General features: G+C 39.9%; 1 protein-coding gene and 1 long non-coding RNA gene across 3 annotated transcripts in view; both read right to left on the reverse strand.

The window, feature by feature from the left end:
* The window catches only part of b4galnt4a (beta-1,4-N-acetyl-galactosaminyl transferase 4a), a 181,715-nt gene that overhangs the window by 85,776 nt on the left and 75,907 nt on the right, over positions 1-20,032 (reverse strand). The window contains exon 1 of one of the 2 annotated variants that reach the window (XM_080876617.1): positions 12,513-12,563. The exons of the other annotated variant lie outside the window; for it this stretch is intronic. Within the exon in view, the coding sequence (XP_080732743.1) occupies positions 12,513-12,539 (27 nt within the window). The 5' untranslated portion in view covers positions 12,540-12,563. Of the gene's footprint in view, positions 1-12,512; positions 12,564-20,032 lie in introns of those variants that run through there. 2 annotated transcript variants of the gene reach the window in all.
* On the reverse strand, positions 485-4,724 carry LOC308393108. The gene is made up of 2 exons (XR_013970920.1): positions 2,406-4,724; positions 485-1,729 (listed from the first exon to the last, which is right to left on the reverse strand). It is a non-coding gene; the product is annotated as an uncharacterized lncRNA (long non-coding RNA).

Raw genomic sequence — 20,032 nt, forward strand, 5'->3', positions numbered from 1 at the left:
AACCTGAAAGGCTGGGAGTTTAAAATGCAAACCGATGGAAGCAGAAGTAGAAGTCTATAATGTCTCAGAGCACACGGTGTCTATTAATGTGTAGACATGTATAAATAAGAGCTTAATAAAGATGCTTAATTTCTTAAGAAATAAACAGGTGGAGTGATCTTTATCAAAAGTGGATGTTGCATCTGTGGCTAAACCACTGTACCCAAAAAAACTTTAAAAATCTACTGTGTGTGAGGCTGTGTAAGTAAAGCTTGCCCTTCACACCTGCGTGTAATAAACCATTTGTTGGGGGTTGTGGATTTGGCACCTCAGCATTGTGAAAGTGGGGAAACATGTTTCTGGCTGTGCATAAGATTCCTCCTTACAACTTAGAATCTCAGTTCTAAATGAAATTCAGATGTTTTTTTAAGTATGGCTAATGTATTATTTGACTTCTAAGGCACACACACACACACACACACACACACACACACACACACACACACACACACACACACACACACACACACACACACACACACACACACACACACACACACACACACACACACACACACAAGAACAACACAGAGAAGAAGAAGAGGGGGTCGTTTTACTACACATCATAAAAACGCAATCATTCATCTTCCAACTGTATCTTTCTGTTCTGGCTTTAGAGTCATAGGTTGTTTACTGAGCCGTACTTTGGGAGTCATACTGTTGTGATACTGAGGAGAAAAGGGTAAGGTTTGATAGACTAAACCCTTACACACATAACGTGAAAAACCTAAAGAGTGTGTGAGACTGCTAGCTGTGTTGTTCAGCATTAAACTCATCTACAAATGTGTTAGTAAAGAGCGACTTGTACTTCTGTCCCATTAAGCAACGGTTTAACAAATTTCACTGCAAACTATAAAAGGAATCTGGATTTATATAGAACATAGTAGTGATGGATTAAGTGCAGGAAACACTAGTATAAGGTGTCTATTGAACAAATCTCCTTCAGCGTTCAAAATGACCAAAGTGAGGACCACAGGCGTTTCTCTCGGTTGGTTGTGTTCAGGGAAAAAGCAGCTAAATACACTGAGACTGCTCCGCATTGTTAGCGAGTTAACTCTGGATATCTGTAGGTTTTGTCAAACTTGGAGTGAACAAAAGCAGAAAAACAGTAAAAGATGCAGACAGTGAAAGTCTGGTTTATTTCATGAACACAATGAAACATTTTACAGTCCACAGAGCAAAGTAGCATACATGATAAATAGATACACATAACATGAGAAGTAAAACTCGTCGTCTTACCACATGTTATATTCTGTAAACTTAAAATAACCACAGAAATTAGAGTTTAGTGTTTTAAAGTCATTATTAAAAACACGAGTCAACATTACTGAAGTGACGCTTTAACGATGCGTCTTATCACCGTGTTTATGATGATAAAACATGTTCTCTCGTTAGTAGATGTCTGCGCTGTCACTTGTCATGAAAATGTCCAGAGCCAGGGTTCCTCTTTAATCACCATTGATCATTAATAGGGTCACAAAAGATTTGTCACATTATCCCCATAAACAAAATGCTTTTATAGAAATCATTGTGATACAAATATTTAGATTCTTGATTCACAATGTGCACGAACTCAAAATCTTTAGAGGTTCATATTTATAAAGTATCGCAAATAATACATTTATACCATTGTATGAGCTACACTTCTTGTAAAAACTGATTGAAAAAAGCTCCTGTCGTGACCTTCCTTCTGTGAGGACACACACACACACACAGAGAGAGAGAGAGAGAGAGGGGGAAGATCATTAGGATTGGAGGCGTTTTTGGATTTTCACTTATTGTTGGCTTTACAGTCACATAAAATTCATTCCAATTTTTTTGCCTTTGCTTCAATTAAGGTGTTTCTTTAAATCTACAGCAGCTTCCTTTTCAAAAAGTTTACTGACATAGTAAGGAAGTAGCTAGGGAACTCAGTAAGTATGAGCAACAACAGCTTAGGGACTGTTTCTACAATAAAGAGGAATTCATCATCATCTGCAGTTCATCAACAAAAAAAAAAAAGTGCCATTAAAAACAATTCAGCAGATCCTCAAAGTATGGATACAATCTGTTTTCAGCTGTAGAGGTACGCTTCATGTACTTATCAACATGCAGTTTAGAGGCTTGCATTAGAGTGCTTTGGTACTTGGGCCTCTTTTATTTAGCACGGTTATACCATTGTGCATTTAGCTATATAAATATGCTCAAGAGTCTATTGTATGTTTGTCATGCAATTAAAAATTCAAAAATATAATTTTTAAATCAGTAACTTTGCAAATTTAGAGGAAATGTTTTTGGATAACAAATGTGTCACATTTTCAACAGGGTTTGAATAATCAGCGTTAACACAGAGACATTTATGCGCTGGGTATAACAGACATCCTTACCTTGGAGCAGAGAAACACGGTGTATTGTTGCTTTTCTCTATTGTATAAGCAGCGCCCGACTGTCAGAAACGCTCTGTGCGGGTAGCAAAGTCGGATCCGACGCACATCCAGGAATCTGTGTGAAAGAAAGGTCTCGCTGCAGCTAGGCTCTCAGGATAGTCAGGCTTTTATTTATATTTGCATTCTGGTGCGTTAAAGCAGCCTCTGTGTCCCGCTTGGATCCTCATTCCGAAAATTCAGATATTTAAATAAAATGGTGAATTGGCTAGTGATGAGGAGCCACTTAGATCCGTAAAATGAGGTTTGATTAAATTAAACTCTTATGAACAGCTATGAACTCTACCTCTCTGCTGATGTGTTCCAAACAAGCAATGTTTTCTACACGTCCAAACTGTGTGCTAACTACCTCACACCGCTGTGTCTGGGATCCGAAAAAATAAAAAGTTAAAACGCTATACCTTGCGGCAGTTGTGAAGTGCTGAGGAAACTACTGTGTGTCTGATGGGGTGTTTTTATATAGGTGGACTTGGTTTCAGTTGGCCTCTGACATGATAAGATAAAATAAAGGAAACTGATTGTAATGGAACTACAGTGCTGGGATGCTCTTGATAAGGGAGCCTCTTTTATTGTTTTATGACTTGTTTTGCTGACTGTTGAGGGCCTAACTGTAACCAACTCTGTCTAACTGTTGCAGAGTTAAGAATCTGTAGTTTTTAGAAGTAACACAAGAAAAGTTTATTTCTAAAGGAATACCTGTTGTTTGTGGTGCTCTATTTAAAACTATTAGTGTCATGAACCAAAGTTCAGCGCACAAGCTGGACCCAGAAGCAGAGCCAACACACACAGGAGTACGAGAAAATAAACTTTATTTTAACTGAAGGTGTCCCGGGAGGGTAGAAGGAAAACACGCGTGAAACTCGAGAAACCAAGGGACCGGGAGATGAGTCGCGCAGGAACGCCGAAAACGGGACTGTGGGAGGCTGCAACAGAAAAAGGACAAGAATTATTGGGGCGCGGGGAAATAGCAGCATACGTGGGGGAAGAGTATGAGTCTTACGGTGACAGCGGGGCCGTGGGAGCCGGAGGGAGGGGTGAGGGTCCGCGCTAAATTTGCAAAGTTACTGATTTAAAAATTATATTTTTGAATTTTTAATTGCATGACAAACATACAATAGACTCTTGAGCATATTTATATAGCTAAATACACAATGGTATAACCGTGCTAAATAAAAGAGGCCCAAGTACCAAAGCACTCTAATGCAAGCCTCTAAACTGCATGTTGATAAGTACATGAAGCGTACCTCTACAGCTGAAAACAGATTGTATCCATACTTTGAGGATCTGCTGAATTGTTTTTAATGGCACTTTTTTTTGTTTTTTTTTGTTGATGAACTGCAGATGATGATGAATTCCTCTTTATTGTAGAAACAGTCCCTAAGCTGTTGTTGCTCATACTTACTGAGTTCCCTAGCTACTTCCTTACTATGTCAGTAAACTTTTTGAAAAGGAAGCTGCTGTAGATTTAAAGAAACACCTTAATTGAAGCAAAGGCAAAAAAATTGGAATGAATTTTATGTGACTGTAAAGCCAACAATAAGTGAAAATCCAAAAACGCCTCCAATCCTAATGATCTTCCCCCCCTCTCTCTCTCTCTGTGTGTGTGTGTGTGTGTGTCCTCACAGAAGGAAGGTCACGACAGGAGCTTTTTTCAATCAGTTTTTACAAGAAGTGTAGCTCATACAATGGTATAAATGTATTATTTGCGATACTTTATAAATATGAACCTCTAAAGATTTTGAGTTCGTGCACATTGTGAATCAAGAATCTAAATATTTGTATCACAATGATTTCTATAAAAGCAATTTGTTTATGGGGATAATGTGACAAATCTTTTGTGACCCTATTAATGATCAATGGTGATTAAAGAGGAACCCTGGCTCTGGACATTTTCATGACAAGTGACAGCGCTGACATCTACTAACGAGAGAACATGTTTTATCATCATAAACACGGTGATAAGACGCATCGTTAAAGTGTCACTTCAGTAATGTTGACTCATGTTTTTTAATAGATGACTTAAAACACTAAACTCTAATTTCTGTGGTTATTTTAAGTTTACAGAATATAACATGTGGTAAGACGACGAGTTTTACTTCTCATGTTATGTGTATCTATTTATCATGTATGCTACTTTGCTCTGTGGACTGTAAAATGTTTCATTGTGTTCATGAAATAAACCAGACTTTCACTGTCTGCATCTTTTACTGTTTTTCTGCTTTTGTTCACTCCAAGTTTGACAAAACCTACAGATATCCAGAGTTAACTCACTAACAATGAGGAGCAGTCTCAGTGTATTTAGCTGCTTTTTCCCTGAACACAACCAACCGAGAGAAACGCCTGTAGGCCTCACTTTGGTCATTTTGAACGCTGAAGGAGATTTGTTCCATAGACACCTTATACTAGTGTTTCCTGCACTTAATCCATCACTACTATGTTCTATATAAATCCAGATTCCTTTTATAGTTTGCAGTGAAATTTGTTAAACCGTTGCTTAATGGGACAGAAGTACAAGTCGCTCTTTACTAACACATTTGTAGATGAGTTTAATGCTGAACAACACAGCTAGCAGTCTCACACACTCTTTAGGTTTTTCACGTTATGTGTTGGAAGATGAATGATTGCGTTTTTATGATGTGTAGTAAAACGACCCCCTCTTCTTCTTCTCTGTGTTGTTCTTGTGTGTGTGTGTGTGTGTGTGTGTGTGTGTGTGTGTGTGTGTGTGTGTGTGTGTGTATGTGTGCGTGCCTTAGAAGTCAAATAATACATTAGCCATACTTAAAAAAACATCTGAATTTCATTTAGAACTGAGATTCTAAGTTGTAAGGAGGAATCTTATGCACAGCCAGAAACATGTTTCCCCACTTTCACAATGCTGAGGTGCCAAATCCACAACCCCCAACAAATGGTTTATTACACGCAGGTGTGAAGGGCAAGCTTTACTTACACAGCCTCACACACAGTAGATTTTTAAAGTTTTTTTGGGTACAGTGGTTTAGCCACAGATGCAACATCCACTTTTGATAAAGATCACTCCACCTGTTTATTTCTTAAGAAATTAAGCATCTTTATTAAGCTCTTATTTATACATGTCTACACATTAATAGACACCGTGTGCTCTGAGACATTATAGTCTTCTACTTCTGCTTCCATTGGTTTGCATTTTAAACTCCCAGCCTTTCAGGTTGTTATGAACGGCTTATATTTCTAACATTTTGTGATATAAAAGTGAACCATGTTTTTTTTTTTTTAATTTTCTGTTTGATGGAAGGACTTAAGACACGAGTTATTTAAACAATTCTAAATGACAGTGTGATGGCCATAGTACTTTATGTGGGCCAAATATGTTAAGGATAATGTTTATCAATGTAAAATTGCAAAGAACCTTTGAATAGATTATAACATTTTGTAAACAGTTACCTCAGAAGCTGTACTGGTAGATCTATGTATGTAAGGTAAAACTTTCCACAGTACTTCCACTTAAGTAACTAAACACATAAAGTCACCCTTACCAATAATCCACTGCTCCTTGAAAAAAAGTAGCACAAACAGACGACTGACTGAGCAATGATAAGTAGAGCTACCCGAGGCCGAGACTCAAGCAGAAGAAAATTAAAAGTTGTTGTTTTTGTGGCTCGAAAAATTAAAGAAAGTATGTTTAATAATTCAACAAGACCCGCACCTTCAACACATGTACATTCAAATTTTGGAACAGGCTCAACATTGCTGCTGTTCAATAGTTTTTATCCGTTTGAAAAAGTCATTTTACGGCTTTAATGTTTCCAGCTGATAAGGAGAATGAGTGCGTTTCAAATGTGCGTCCAAAGGCTTTAAACATCTGCTTTGTCTGTAACGACAGTATCAAACTACAGAGCATTGTTTTTACTAAAATTCAACATTTTCCGATGAAAATTTGGCTACTTTTTTTTTTTTCTTTACTGTAACACCCACCTCAATGCCATTTTTAGGATATTCTTGGTGATCACATTTTTTTCATATTTATGCTTTTGGCACTGAGGGTATCTAATACGCATGTTGTCACTGTGTTTGTACTACCAGCTGTGAGGGCTCTGCTTTTGCTTTGAGCAGTCTGTTTTTATTTTGTCTCGTGAGTGTGTGTGTTTTTCAAACGAGATCCTCGTCAGTTTGATTTTGTTACCACAAACTTTGTGTGAAGTTCACAACAGAGGTAAAGAGATTTAAACACCCCAGTTTAAGGAGGCAGGCAGGGGTTGGACCACCTGCACAGGACAGGTGAAGCAGAGAGTGTCGGGGGGAGATGTGCAACAGAAGCAGAGGGAACATTTTACAAGATGATAAATGGCAGATTTAGATGATTAAGGATTTGTTGACAAGATTAAAAGACACGTCCGTCAGAGTTCAACAACATTACAGTTTGATTAAATAAAAAAGTTTTTAGACTACACAAGGTTCATTTTCTCCTGTGATAGTAATCATATTAAACATGTCAAGAAAGAAAGAGTATAAAGAAAATAGTAAATGTGTGTCTAATTAAACTCTTCCTGTGAGCCTTACATCATCCTTTAATATGTTTGGTGTTACAAACTTGAAGAAGCACGGAAAAGATCATCAGACATTAATCTAATCAGTTTTCAGCCTTCATTCATATTGAAAAGTTGAAATCTTCCCTGCTAGACCCAAGTGCAGCGTTTAACACCGTCGGCCATAACATTTTATTACAGCTATTATTAAATGGAGAGTCCTCTTCACACACTGAGGTTAATTATGAAGCTCCACAGGCTTCTGTGCAAAGACCAGTTCTGTTTACATTATACGTGCTTTAGAAGACATAGCATACCACAGGTCAGCTCAGCAACATTTCGACTTTGGCTTGTTTTTTCTGGTTAACGTTAATTACGTAATTTAGAATTAAAGTTGAGTGTTTTTAGCATTTAGGATGGCCGTGGCGAGTAACTCAAGTGCTGTAAAAATTTCATGAAACCTCATCAAAAGTTATCTGAGTTGGAAGGGTGACTGTTAATAAGCCATTCTTAAGGAAGGAGAACAGAGAAAAATAAGGCTGAGGTGTGCCAAATTACACAAGAAATTGACTGGAAAAAGAAATCAGCTGTAATATGTCTTATGGAGTAATGAATCCAAATTTGAAATATGCATGGAAGAGGTCCGAAGAGAGATACAACAGTGAATGTCTATAGCCGTCTTTAACACAGCGTGGATACTCTACCGTGCTTTGAGGCTGGATTTCAGCCAGTGTTGTTGGAGCTCTTATCCAAATTAATCAAATTATGAATGTAGAAAAGTTCCACCAGATTTTGATCGACCATGTAATACCACGTAGTGTCTGATTGGCTTCAACTTCATTTTTCAGTACGACAATGATCGCAAACATACTGCCAATGTAGTCAAAGTATGCCTGGATGAAACAACGCATCAGTCATGGATTGATCTCTCCAGGGTTCGAACCTCAAGATAATCGAAGCGGTGTGGGATCATCTTGACAGAAAACAAAACAAAAGGCAGCCAGCATCCAAAGAAGAGTCTCGGATGTCTTTCAAGAAGCCTGCAGAACTAAGAAATTACAAGAAAGCTTACCTATTAGAGTTTAAGCTGTGTTGAAGAATGAAAGGCAGCTTTAACTGAACAAAAGGGGAAAAAAATCCCACATTGACAGCTAACTCAAGAGACAAAAAGCATTAGAACTCAAGTCATTACCTTACTTAAGGATAAATAAGTTAATTAATTACATTAATGCATAAGCAGAAAATAACCTACAGTAACTGCTTTGCGATATGGAAGTGCAAAAGACAACTGAAAGGGAGGATAGTTTCTATATATGTGGTTTCTATTAAGGGACAGAGGAACGATAAGAAACGATAAGAAATCAAGGACAAGGAGTGTGGTGTAGATAAGTGAGGAAATCCGATCATTACTACAAATTTAGTTGAAATTTAACTATTTTAACTATGGTGTGTGAGGTGGGCCCCTGGGTGCCTCCTGTGAGGGCTGTCTGTTTTCCACATTCTGCAACGGTAAAATTACGACTTTGAGGCGGATATTTGTTTTACCAAATGGACAAAACCCGTCTCCTGTTGACAAAACTCGCCTCATGGTTGACTCTTTCCCACAGAGGGGGAGGGGGGGGGGGTGCTTTAATAAACTTATTCGAATATGAGCTTTTTTCCACTAAGACTTGTTTTATGGGGAGATGTACGAAATTATTTACCGGGTTACAAGCAATGATAATATCGACTGTTGACTCCTCAGCGTCATCATTTTCTATCTATTGAGAAAACCCATTGTAAAAGTAATGAAGAAAAAAAAAAAAACTCTTCCGCCGTCTCACTCCTCCTTGACCCGCGGTGTGTGTGTGTGTGTGTGTGTGTGTGTGTGTGTGTGTGAGAAACAAGATCGCCTGTCGCTGCAATTATGGTTTGTTTTTCAGTCTCTCAAAAGGAAAAGTAGTATTCACTAAGGGATTTTTATTCATTTTTTACACATAGGCAGCCTGTAGGTTACAAGCGGATAGAAAGTTCTTCTTTTCATCACAAGCTATGGTGTATCTTAAAGGTTTTTTACAGCGTCTGTATTATAGGAAAATAAAATACTATTGAAATCTCTACAGGAAGTCAGTCTTTATTCCCATTACAAACGCCGGTGCAGCTTAAGAAAGTAAAATTACACCCGCTATTGTAAAAAAACAGAGAAAATTGTCATAATATTGAAACAGAATTCAGACTATGAGTTTGCGGAAAACTAGCTGCCGCTCTGTCTCTCTATACAGCACAGAATCAGCTGCTGCATCACCGCTGTGCTTAGGGAACATGACGCATCAGGTCTGAAAATGACTAGACACTTCCGGAGTATTTCCGGTAGGGTCATAAGGTCCGGATCGAGGCCTTCCATAGTAAATATGCTGTATTTGAATATGTCATATTCAAAGCCTTCTTCTTTGGGAGAGCAGATCTCATCGGACACAGGAACGCTGCTGGGCTGCAGAAGGAAATCCATCTTGCGTCTGTGCCTTAGAAATTGTGACGGACTCCACCTCTCTGCTTTTTTATTCTCCTCCCCCGCTGCACTCCCTCCCTCTAAAAACTTTTTTTTCCCAACAACAGATGGCGCTCTTCCGGAGGTTTCCCCCCTCCCTTCTCAGGATGCAATTCGACACGCTTAGCAACAGATGGCGCGCTTCCGGGGTTCACCCCCCCTTCTCCGGATGCAATTCGTCACGCTCATTACACACTTCCGGGGGGGGGGGGGGAGGGGGAGGTCAAAAGGTCGTGATTAGGGCCATCAATCACTTCGGATTAAATTTTGTCATAAGCTGTATGGGAGTATCTCTCTAATATATTCTGTAATATTCTATAATACAGGTACAAGTATAGCAAATGAGATGTGAAGGGTAAGTCTGTCACTCACCTTTGATCCACACACAAAGGTGAATTTCTCGTGGGTGGTCATTGCTTCTCATGACAATATATCGGCAGAGAACATTGCATTTATTGTTGTAACTGCAATGCTATTTAGCTGTAAATAAAAAGAGTCAGGGACATAATTATATCTTTCTACCTATAGACAGTATATTGAGGAAACAATGCCCCGAAAGCATGTTCATATTATATAATTCATGTTCATCAAAGAGTTTAATCTTAAACTGTGAAAGCTGCCTGACCAACCCTGGCCATTTTTATAAAAATTGTGTCTATCACTAGCACATCAGCGCTGCTAGAAACTGAAATTTAATTTTGCCTGCAAACTGTCGTGGCCGCTCTGAGTGTTGGCTAATGAATAGAATTGTCCTGGGAACCACCTCGGTGATCCTGGATCAGTACTCGAGTGTGCTGAGAGGTTGAATAAATCTGCACCCTGATCTCACAATCTAGTTCTAGTCTATTTCAGTAAGAATACAGCTTTTGGAGTCCCAATACCCTTACAACCAAAATCCCTATTTCATTTAACAAAGTAGCTGGCACTGCTGAATAGAAATCTATGGAAGCCCGTTTCCGCCACTAAAAAAAAAAAAAAAAGCTAGTATCCATAACTCGAAATTTCGAGTTATTTTCTCGAAATTTCGAGTTATTATCTCGAAATTTCGAGAAATATAACTCGAAATTTCGAGTTACTTTTCTCAAAATTTCGAGTTGGCTCTGCCAATCAAAAATATACGTGAATGAGGTCGCTTTCTTGTTACCCGGAAGCATATGGCGCAGGACCGCGCACTCAAAAACGGATCCCAACAAATTAAAGTATGTTTGCTGATTGTAACACCATGTGATTCAGCTAATAACACAGGGATTTCATCATTTGTGAAGCCAGGCTGAAAACACTCAGCAATCTGTGCATTCACGACTGGATGTAATACCGGTAGCTTAGCTGTAGCATTTGTAGCTGAGGGCTTCAGCTTCCGGGTAACATGGAAATGACGTCATTCACGTAGATTACTGATTGGCAGCGCTAACTCGAAATTTCGAGTTGCTTTTCTCAAAATTTTGAGTTAATATGTCGAAATTTCGAGATAATAACTCGAAATTTCGAGAAAATAACTCGAAATTTTGAGTTATGGATCCTTTTTTTTTTTTTTTTAGTGGCGGAAACGGGCTTCCATAGAAATCAGCTCAACCAAATGCATTCAGTTAAATGATTGCAGAACAAATCCCAACCAAGAGAACCAAGGAATGCAACTATTTTTGTCTCACTGCTTGCATTATTCATGTAAGAAATTACATGCTGGTCAATGGAACAACAGTAGCAAGGCTGAGTGAGGAGGAGAAGGAGAAAAATGGAACATAAATAAGGAACGGCTGCAGCCGATAATAAGAGTGATAGAGTCAGGAGCTCCAATTCATTGGCTGGAAGATTAATGGTGCAGAGATGAATACAGCAGGGAGACAATAAGACACAAAAGGGGAAGAAGGAGGAGAGAGAGGGAGGCAAGAGAGGAGATGGACAGATGGGGAGATGAAAAACTGCAGACAGTTGAAGCAGAAAAGTTAGAGGGTGACCTGTTTGGTATTTACAGAGCACAGATTTTCATGTGATGATGTGTGTAGTGTGTGCACGCATTCATTTTTACTGAAAACATGTGTCTGCATTCATGCATCTAAATGTACAGCCAGCACAAACTGAGTAAGTCGACATCGATTTAATTTAATTTTGGTGGCTGTGTCAGAACTGTATGGAAATATTTAATTAGTTTTCACAATATAACTTATACATTTATAGCTGTTTATACTGTTATACGTACCTTTCGGTACAGCATCAGGAAAATACTCTGTGAAATGACAGTTCAAAGTGTCTTAGATCTTTATCATTTCTGTGTGAATAGTAGTTGATTAGGACAGGGGTCTTATTTAGTGAAAAAGGAGAGATCACGTGAAAGGAATCGAGAACAAACGCAGAGAGTAGAAAGAGAGAGCCAGAATCTGAGCAGGAATCCAGCCTGATGCCAAACACACTGTAAGTTTGAACAGCATGTCAGTATTTTGTTGCCCGGGCAATGAAATGTATTACTCTTCTACCATCGAGCAATTGGGAGGAAAGAGAGAAATGAAGCCACATTAGGCCTGACTTTTATGTCCAGGCTGATTACTATTGACGGGGTGTGACACGGGGCAGCTGGCAAACAGAACAGGCAAACACTCAACTGCCAATCATCGCTGACCTGCCGGGGCTCAGTCTGACCTAATCAACACACAGCCTCCTTCAGAGGTGGCCTCACACAGTGATGGATATACACAGATGTACCGACAAACAATTCTGCAGTGCCATAAGGCTACAGTGATGTTGAAAGTACTGGTAAAAACAGGTTTCTTATCAAATATAAGCAGAAGGACAAAAATGTCAAAAGTGTGGATAAATAGTATTTTCCTATTCATATTTTCAAAATATGAACTTGTTGCTACATTACTTGTTCATAAAATAGAGTATTTTATCAAAAAGCACCTGGTTCCTTTCTTTGAGAGAGCACTGTTCCGCCAAGAAATTGAAAATACATGAATCACTTTCTTATAATGACACGAATAAATACACTGAGTCATTGAGGGCTAGCAGGAGGGACTATGCGCTTACCTGCTGCTCCTTGGCAGGTAGCTCCATGCCCTCCTGGGTTTTAATTGCACCTTAGAACACATATGCATCAACACTACAATGAGCGGGTGGAGGGAGGTTTGGAGTCTTCTCCCACCCCCATTCTCTGCGGCCTGCTGGAGCAGGAGGGCTAGTAGGAGGAGTTGGCCGTCCGACTGCGGTCTGGGGTGTGGGGCCTCCCTGCTGCTGCGGAGTCGGGGTGGTCTGCCTCTCCCCACCGCAGGGAAAAGGGTAACACCACCTGGGTCTGGGTGCAATTCCCCCCTCCAGGGGCAAGGGTACCTAGACCCGGTTTGTAGAGTACGCTTGGGGAGTGTGATTGTGTGTACAGCGTCTCTTTATGTCTGTCTCCACGTTGGTTGAGTGTGGAGTGAGTGCATATGAGAGCATGAGGGTGGGAATGGATGTTTGTGTCTGTGTGTGCCTGTATGTCTGTGTCTATATGTCAGGTTGGGTATCAGACGCCACCTCTCTGGGGACACCTCAGGCCCTCCAAGGTTTGGAGGCCTATCTCCACCCACCACCACTTCCCCTGCCGGTGGCGGACTCCCTCAGGTGTCGGTGTGTTGGTGGTTCTTTGTGTCTGGGGGTGGGCGTCCGGGTACACACCGGCTCACTCCTTGGCGGCCGCTTGTCGGGGCCTGGGGCCTGGGGCTCGCTCGGGCCCCTTTGGAGGTGGGGTGCCCCCGGCCTCTCGGCCTGGGGCTTGGTCACTCAGGCACAGCTGGGGGCCGGCGGAGCTCACGGGCGCGTCACTGCAACTCCCCCTGGCTTCTGCTCCGCGGCTGCTGGGCGAGCCCTCATCTGGGACTCTCCTCAGCTCTTACTGGGACAGTGGCGCGGCTGCCCCTCTGTTGGTCTTCCATGGTCTCTTGTGTTCTGGGGGCCTCTGGATGTCTGGAGTTTTGATCTCCTCCACACCCGCTTCACACCCTGGAGGACGGGGCTGTGGCCCCCCCACACTCCCTAGCAGATCATTACATGGAGAAACCTTTGGAATGCAAGCATGCTGATCCACACAGGTATGCACACATGGGTATTCACAGACGCGGACTAAAGCTTTCTTGGCTGCTACCTCAAAGCACACTGTGCGCTGTCTATCTTGCGTGCTGCACAATATCGTTTATTATTTAGTAAATATTGATATCTATGACTAGCTAGTTTATTGTGATGGTGCTTTGTTTTCTCTATTATTATGTTGCTCTTTGTTGTTTGCTGTCTCCTCTGTTTGTTTTTTTTGTTTGTTTTTTTTTTTTTCTCCATACAGGTGACCCAGGAGTTCTTTTTTTTTTTTTTTCTCTCTCTTCCCCCCCCTTCTCACCGTCTCTTCTCCCCTTTGGTTTTCTTTCTTTCTCTCCCCCTCTTTCTCTCATTCATTCCCCCTGTCCTATTTATTAAAAAAAAAAAAAAAAAAAAATGACAAAGGATGAACTGAAGCTCTGCCATCACGTAATGTCGCATACTGCTGTTTCTGATGTCATTTAAAAAAAAAAAAAAAAAATGACATGAATGCTGAAGAAAAGGCTTTTTGTGGGATGTCGTTTGCTTGTTCCAACAACGACAGAGAGAAAAAAATATAGCAGAGGAGAAGAGTTTCAAATGTCACAGAAAAGTTTATAGAGTGACAGTACTTGTTGGATTGTGTAGATTTGCTGCCAGGGTTTTGGACATATTAAGCCTTTCCCGTACTTTGGTGGGTAATCTAATTAGGATCCTGTTACAGTAAATCCAGATGAGACGAAACAAATAGACGAAGGGTTTGTGCAAGCGGGTCTGATCGACCTTCTGCTGTCTTTGTTGCAGCTTCTGTTTGTGAATTCACTTTAAGTTCCATTTTATATTCTGTCTTTTTGTCTTACAATCTGTGCATGTCTACATCTGAAATTCTCTGCTGGTGTTATTTGGTTTTCTTACAAGGGGTAGTGTGATAGGCACAGAAGTGGTTTGGCAATGATGAAACAGGCTGCTTTCCTGGGGCGAATAGCATCTAAAATGCAATGCCTGACCTGAAAACGAAAGCACTTTTCTCTCTCCGTTGCTTCACCTGTTCATGTGTGTTTGTGTGTTTAAGAATGTGAACTCCGCTATGAACTATGTGCGTATCACATGCCCAGCATCCAAATCTCAGCACATCTGCTAGATGGACATCAAAGCATAAAGATTTTAAAATGCTCTCTCCTCCCGCTTCACACAGCAAATTCAGAATGGGGTGACTTTTCATCCACGCAGCACACAGATGTATACCACATAACTAATTAGTAAAGGAAGCGCATCAAAAAGCTCAAGTGTATTATGAATGACAGATGCATCTGTGAAAAGTTTAATAATTGGATAGGGAATGTTCCAGAGTCTCTAATCTGAAAATGGCCATTTTTAAGCTCAACCACATTATCACATGGAACAGTAAGTACAGCCCTCCGTTTACACTCTCAACTCATTACATTTGGAATTAAGGGTTCCAGATTAGGTGCCAGTGATCTGAACCTCTTTAAACTGCTTAAAACTTTAACAGCTATAGAGTTTTCTCTCAGAAGGGTGGCTGTGGCTCAGCCAACCAGTGGCGAGTGGTTCCTGAGCTCCTTACTGTCACTGGGTGAAATCTCATGCAAAGAGGGTTTTCAGGTTGCTAGCACATGTGGTCTCCTGTATTTTGCATGGAAGACAACCATGTGTCTGTAAATACTTTCAAAAGTCACTACTAAATGGCCGGCAGTCAAACTTGAAGTGCAACCAGAAATATGGAAGTAAAAGTTTTGCGTCAGCACCACAGCCCACATGTTTAAACAGCACTACTTTTATTTTGACAAACAGCCTTCATTTCCTGTTTGTGTCACACTTTTCACAGTTTCCTCACTGATCAGAGAGCTCCTTGCGAGCGTTTGCAAGCAAGCACTCCATGGTGCTACAGGCAACTGTGGTAATCTGCTAGTGTCCATAGCAATGGCAGGGAACAAAGCGTCTCGGAAATATTACGTTTTCCTGTGCAATGAAGAAAAACGTAGCTTTTAGAAGACATTCAAGGTGAAAAGGGAGAAAACACTGATAAAACTACTTCAGTGTGCTTATGAAAAGCCAAAAAGACATTCAATTGATCCAACTTTGTCACACATTCAAAATGGCAGACAAGTTAATGTCACATGGTTAGCAATCACATGACCTCAATAATCAGCTTTTCTACTCGCTATTTAACTGTGTGGCCCTTTAAGGCTTAGAGTTAAAGCTCTGTAAGACCTCCAGGAAAAAACAGAAGAAGAAAGAAAGTCTAGCAAAATAACCAAATTATACAAAATAAATGATCCAACTGCAAGTAGTATATTCTATTAAGTGGTTTAGCTTTAACATGACTGCCTTGCTTTAAACCTATAATTTAGTCCACTAGATGCAGTGGACCAACTTCTCTGGCATCATGACAGGAAAAAGGCAGTTTTGTGTTAGAAGGACAACCTTCTTAGATAAGTGCTCTGGAAGATTAATGATTTGCCAGTTGGGGCCATGAAAGGGACCTGAGCTATTCTGAACTCATTGTAAAGTCTTGTCATATTTTAAATGGCCAGTGCTCTCTCATTTCCAGCATCCCTGAGACATTGCGACTATATTAGAAAAGGGGAAACTTGCTGAAAAATTTAGACAATTTTATCTCTAAGGTCGACCAGTCGATGCGAAAACAAGGTTTCCAAGGACCTCGAAATTTAATTAAAAGACATGCAGGTAACTCATAAATGTAGGTGTCTAAATGAACTTTCAAAGAGAGATGAAATAGCAAAAAACTCACTTGCATGGAAGTCGTCCCAGAAAAAGCCTTCAAACAAGAAAAAAAGAGTTTCCGACAAGAAGATCCGAGTATAATTATAGCCTTCCAGTGACACAGGTGTGAACTAGTCATGTGCTATGGGTCTGAACCAGGGATACGGTTGTTTAGCCACAGTAACAGTGGACATTTGTGCAAACCAAAATGCTTTAAGGAAAATAACTTCTTACCAAATCTGAAACACGAAGGTGGAAATGACTCAGGGGCTGAACAGCTGACTGCTATTAGTTTTAAAATCACATCAAAGACTGCTTAACCTCCTAAGACCCGAACTCTTCCACAACATGCATTTTTAATTTCTCTTTGATATTTGGGCATAATGGGACCTGATGAATGTAAAAACAAAGAATTACCAGATTTTTATTTTTTTTTACCAGATTTTTGTTTCTAAGAAAAATAAGAGCCACATATGAGGATATTTGTTTAAAATTTCGATAGAACAGTAGCAGTATAATGTCCTCGTAAGTGGATATCAGGCCCTTGTAGAGCAAAATTAAGTATTTTGGTCTAAATAACCCAAAATGTGATGTCCACATATGTGGACACCAGGTCCTAGGAGGTTAAAGATAACGTGAAGCCAGATGAAAATGAAACACAAGCAGAGCTATCAACGGGATTCAGAGGTTCCCTTCAATACAGATTAGCACATCCACCAAGGAATGGTTAAAAGAATAAAACGAGGGCTAATCAAGGAAATTGCCAAAGGCTGAATTTCATTCTAAAAAAATTTTGGTAAAAGGTTTAAAGAACTCACAACACTTTCAACTAAATACACACAGCATGAGACAGAGACGCGTAGACAATTATGAAAAATGCATACACATAGTTATTTCTACTAAAGAGGAAATAGCTTCTGACACCACAGAAATACTTTCCTTTTTCCCAATTCTTATTATTTTTTTTATCATTACTTATTTACTTATTTTTTATTATCTGTGATTATAAGTTAAGATGTCACGCACAGAGGACCTCAACTCCTATTGTGAAGATTTTGCCCAAAATCAACACGTATAATTCTATAATGTATATATTTATTTTATTTTATACTGCTTTGAATACATTAAGCGTACTGACAAGGGACAACAGATGCGCCAGTCATCACAACATAATCAGAAGAAACTGACTGGCTCAAAATTTGATTGCTAATGCTGAATACAAACCATTACAAAGTAAATGTATTTAAATTGCAAAAAAAACCCCAAAAACAAATGCAACAGTGCAAAAATATCCAAAACCCTTTGTTATAACAACTTATTGTTTTTAACTATAAAAAGCACATTTGTAACTAGCTTCCCTAGCGATAACTGATTTCCCAGTGTCCCAGTTAACAAGTCCAGCGAGTAAACACTCACAGTAACCACCATACTACACCGGAACACCTAACGGCATCTGAATAAAATGGGGCCATTAGTTACACCTGTATTTGACAAGTTGGAATGTTTTTTATGGGCTAAATGTGAGCTGAGCGGTGTTCTGCGTCGTGCAGCCATTTCAGCTGCAAGTTGAATTTTACCACTCACAGCTTTGTCGCCACTGTGGTGAGAAAACAGTACATTTCTGGGACTTTGGAGCAAACCTTGAAAAATAACTTTCTCCCCAATACATAAAATATTAAAGGGAGTTTGAACTCCAAATTATATTTTTCATATTTTTTTAAAGACCAAAAGAAGCCTAATGATTTATATATGAGAGTGTGCAATAAATACTCAGCACAGCTGTGTAATTACACATATCTCTGTATTTAAGAGCATCCCAGTAGACAAGACGACAATTACTGTACATCTGAAGGTCGAGCTAACAAGACATACTAACTGTGTAATTTGTGCTGGAGAACCTTTGGCATGCTGTATCTGTAATATGTGCAGCAGATTCTTTACTGCCCGGCCAATTTCTGTAACTGACATTTGTGCAGTCCAGCTTCCTCTGTCCTCCTTTAGTAGTTTCTCCCCTCTATCCATCTTCCTTGGGTAATTTTCCAGTTCTTTTCCATCTACTTTTTACTTTATTTTTAATCTAATTTAACTGATTTCCCTCCAAGTACAGAGAAAGCGAAATGAATTTTAATACAAAACCAACCCATCCCTGATTTGATATATAAGAAACCACTTATTACGTAAGCTCTTTACATGTAGTTTATGTTTGCCAACCACTCAGCATCAAATTTGCACTACAAAAAGCCCTAAACTTTCTCTCTGCTCTCTATCTCTATCTGAGAAAGACTAATTATTTTTTTAGCTCTAGGAGCAGAGAACATGTCATACTCAGTGTTGCCTCTTAAAGAAAGCTGGGTCTGTAAGTAGCTCTGCATCCTCTCGCGGTTTGCAGACATGCGTCTGTTTCGCATGTCAGGCATCTTTAACCTTAGCGACATATTTTGAGAAACTGCTTTAGCCTTTCTCTTTCTTCCTGAAGCCTCTCTTCCTGAGAGCAAGTCAAACTGACAGAATAGATATGGGCGTGTTTGAGTAGGAAGCTGCCAGATAATAAACTGCGTCAAAACTAATGTCTCTTCAGCTTTCGCCTCCACAGCCCACTTCATCAACTGCACACCTGTTTGGAGATCTCAGATCCACGTGTTGGTCTCATCTATTACCATCTCAGTCAAAAATTAAATAAATAAGAAATCTCTAACTCACTTCCCTTCATTTGCCTCTAAGATGTTTTATGCAGCATAGTCATCTGTAAACATGCCTCATTCCCGTTTGTCACCAAGACAACAAGACAGACAAAGAGTAATTAAAATTGCCCCTGCTGCTTTGTGCTTAATGTTCCTGTCAACCCAATATAGCCTCAGAGCCACTTCACAGCAATGTGCTGCCTACATTTGGCCCAGGAGCTCTTTTACATTGCCAAGTCACACTGCAAAGTACTGAGCTGAGGTGCAATTCATAAAATTATTCCGCTCACCTGACAGCGAAAATGTACAAAATGGGGAAGCTTTTATTTTTCACAACAGTGAAATGCATCACTATTTGGGGGGGTTACAAGCTGAAGTTGTAGAATCACTTGGGCTAAGCCTTTAAAAGTTTGACAAAATTACTGCCATACCAAAGAAGAACATGTCGAAGTAGGCAACAGTGACAGAGAGAACACTCTGAACACTTTATAAGTTAAGATTTATTGTATTTGTAATAAGTGCAGACTACTTCATGCAGACAGTAGATTGGTGCAGTCTTTTAGTAAGCTCAATTGGAGGTTTTTCAAAGAGCATATGTTGTGTGAACCATGCTTTCTGTACATATCTGAAAAACACTGAATACAGAATTATAGTTTTGATATGAATGACACCTTTGATCACCTGCGCACGATTCTGACATCACTGCTTTGTCTGACTGGCTTTCAGATGTCATCATTCAGCCTGTAACTTCTTTGAAATCTGCTCTATTTTAGCACCCAAGTAGCAAACTATCAAGCAACTTAGTGGCTGGGCTATTCACTGGTGTCTGCACAAGTTAGTGGAGATGGATAGTAGAGAAAAGCGCAATGAATCTTCATCATAGCCAGTCACTGCTTGTCTCTCGCCCATATACACCCACAGTCCCAAGCTGTTCATTTGTCTTAAAGCTATGATTGTACATCTCAGACCTCATGCTCATTCAGTCCCCTTCCCTGTCCCCCTCCGTGCTTCCATCCATGCTTCTGTCTGTCCATCCAGCCTCTAGACACTCAGATGGAGGTGGAAAGGTAATTTATA

The sequence above is a fragment of the Rhamphochromis sp. 'chilingali' genome, assembly GCF_963969265.1.
Source record: "Rhamphochromis sp. 'chilingali' genome assembly, chromosome: 2".
Taxonomy (NCBI): Eukaryota; Metazoa; Chordata; class Actinopteri; order Cichliformes; family Cichlidae; genus Rhamphochromis; species Rhamphochromis sp. 'chilingali'.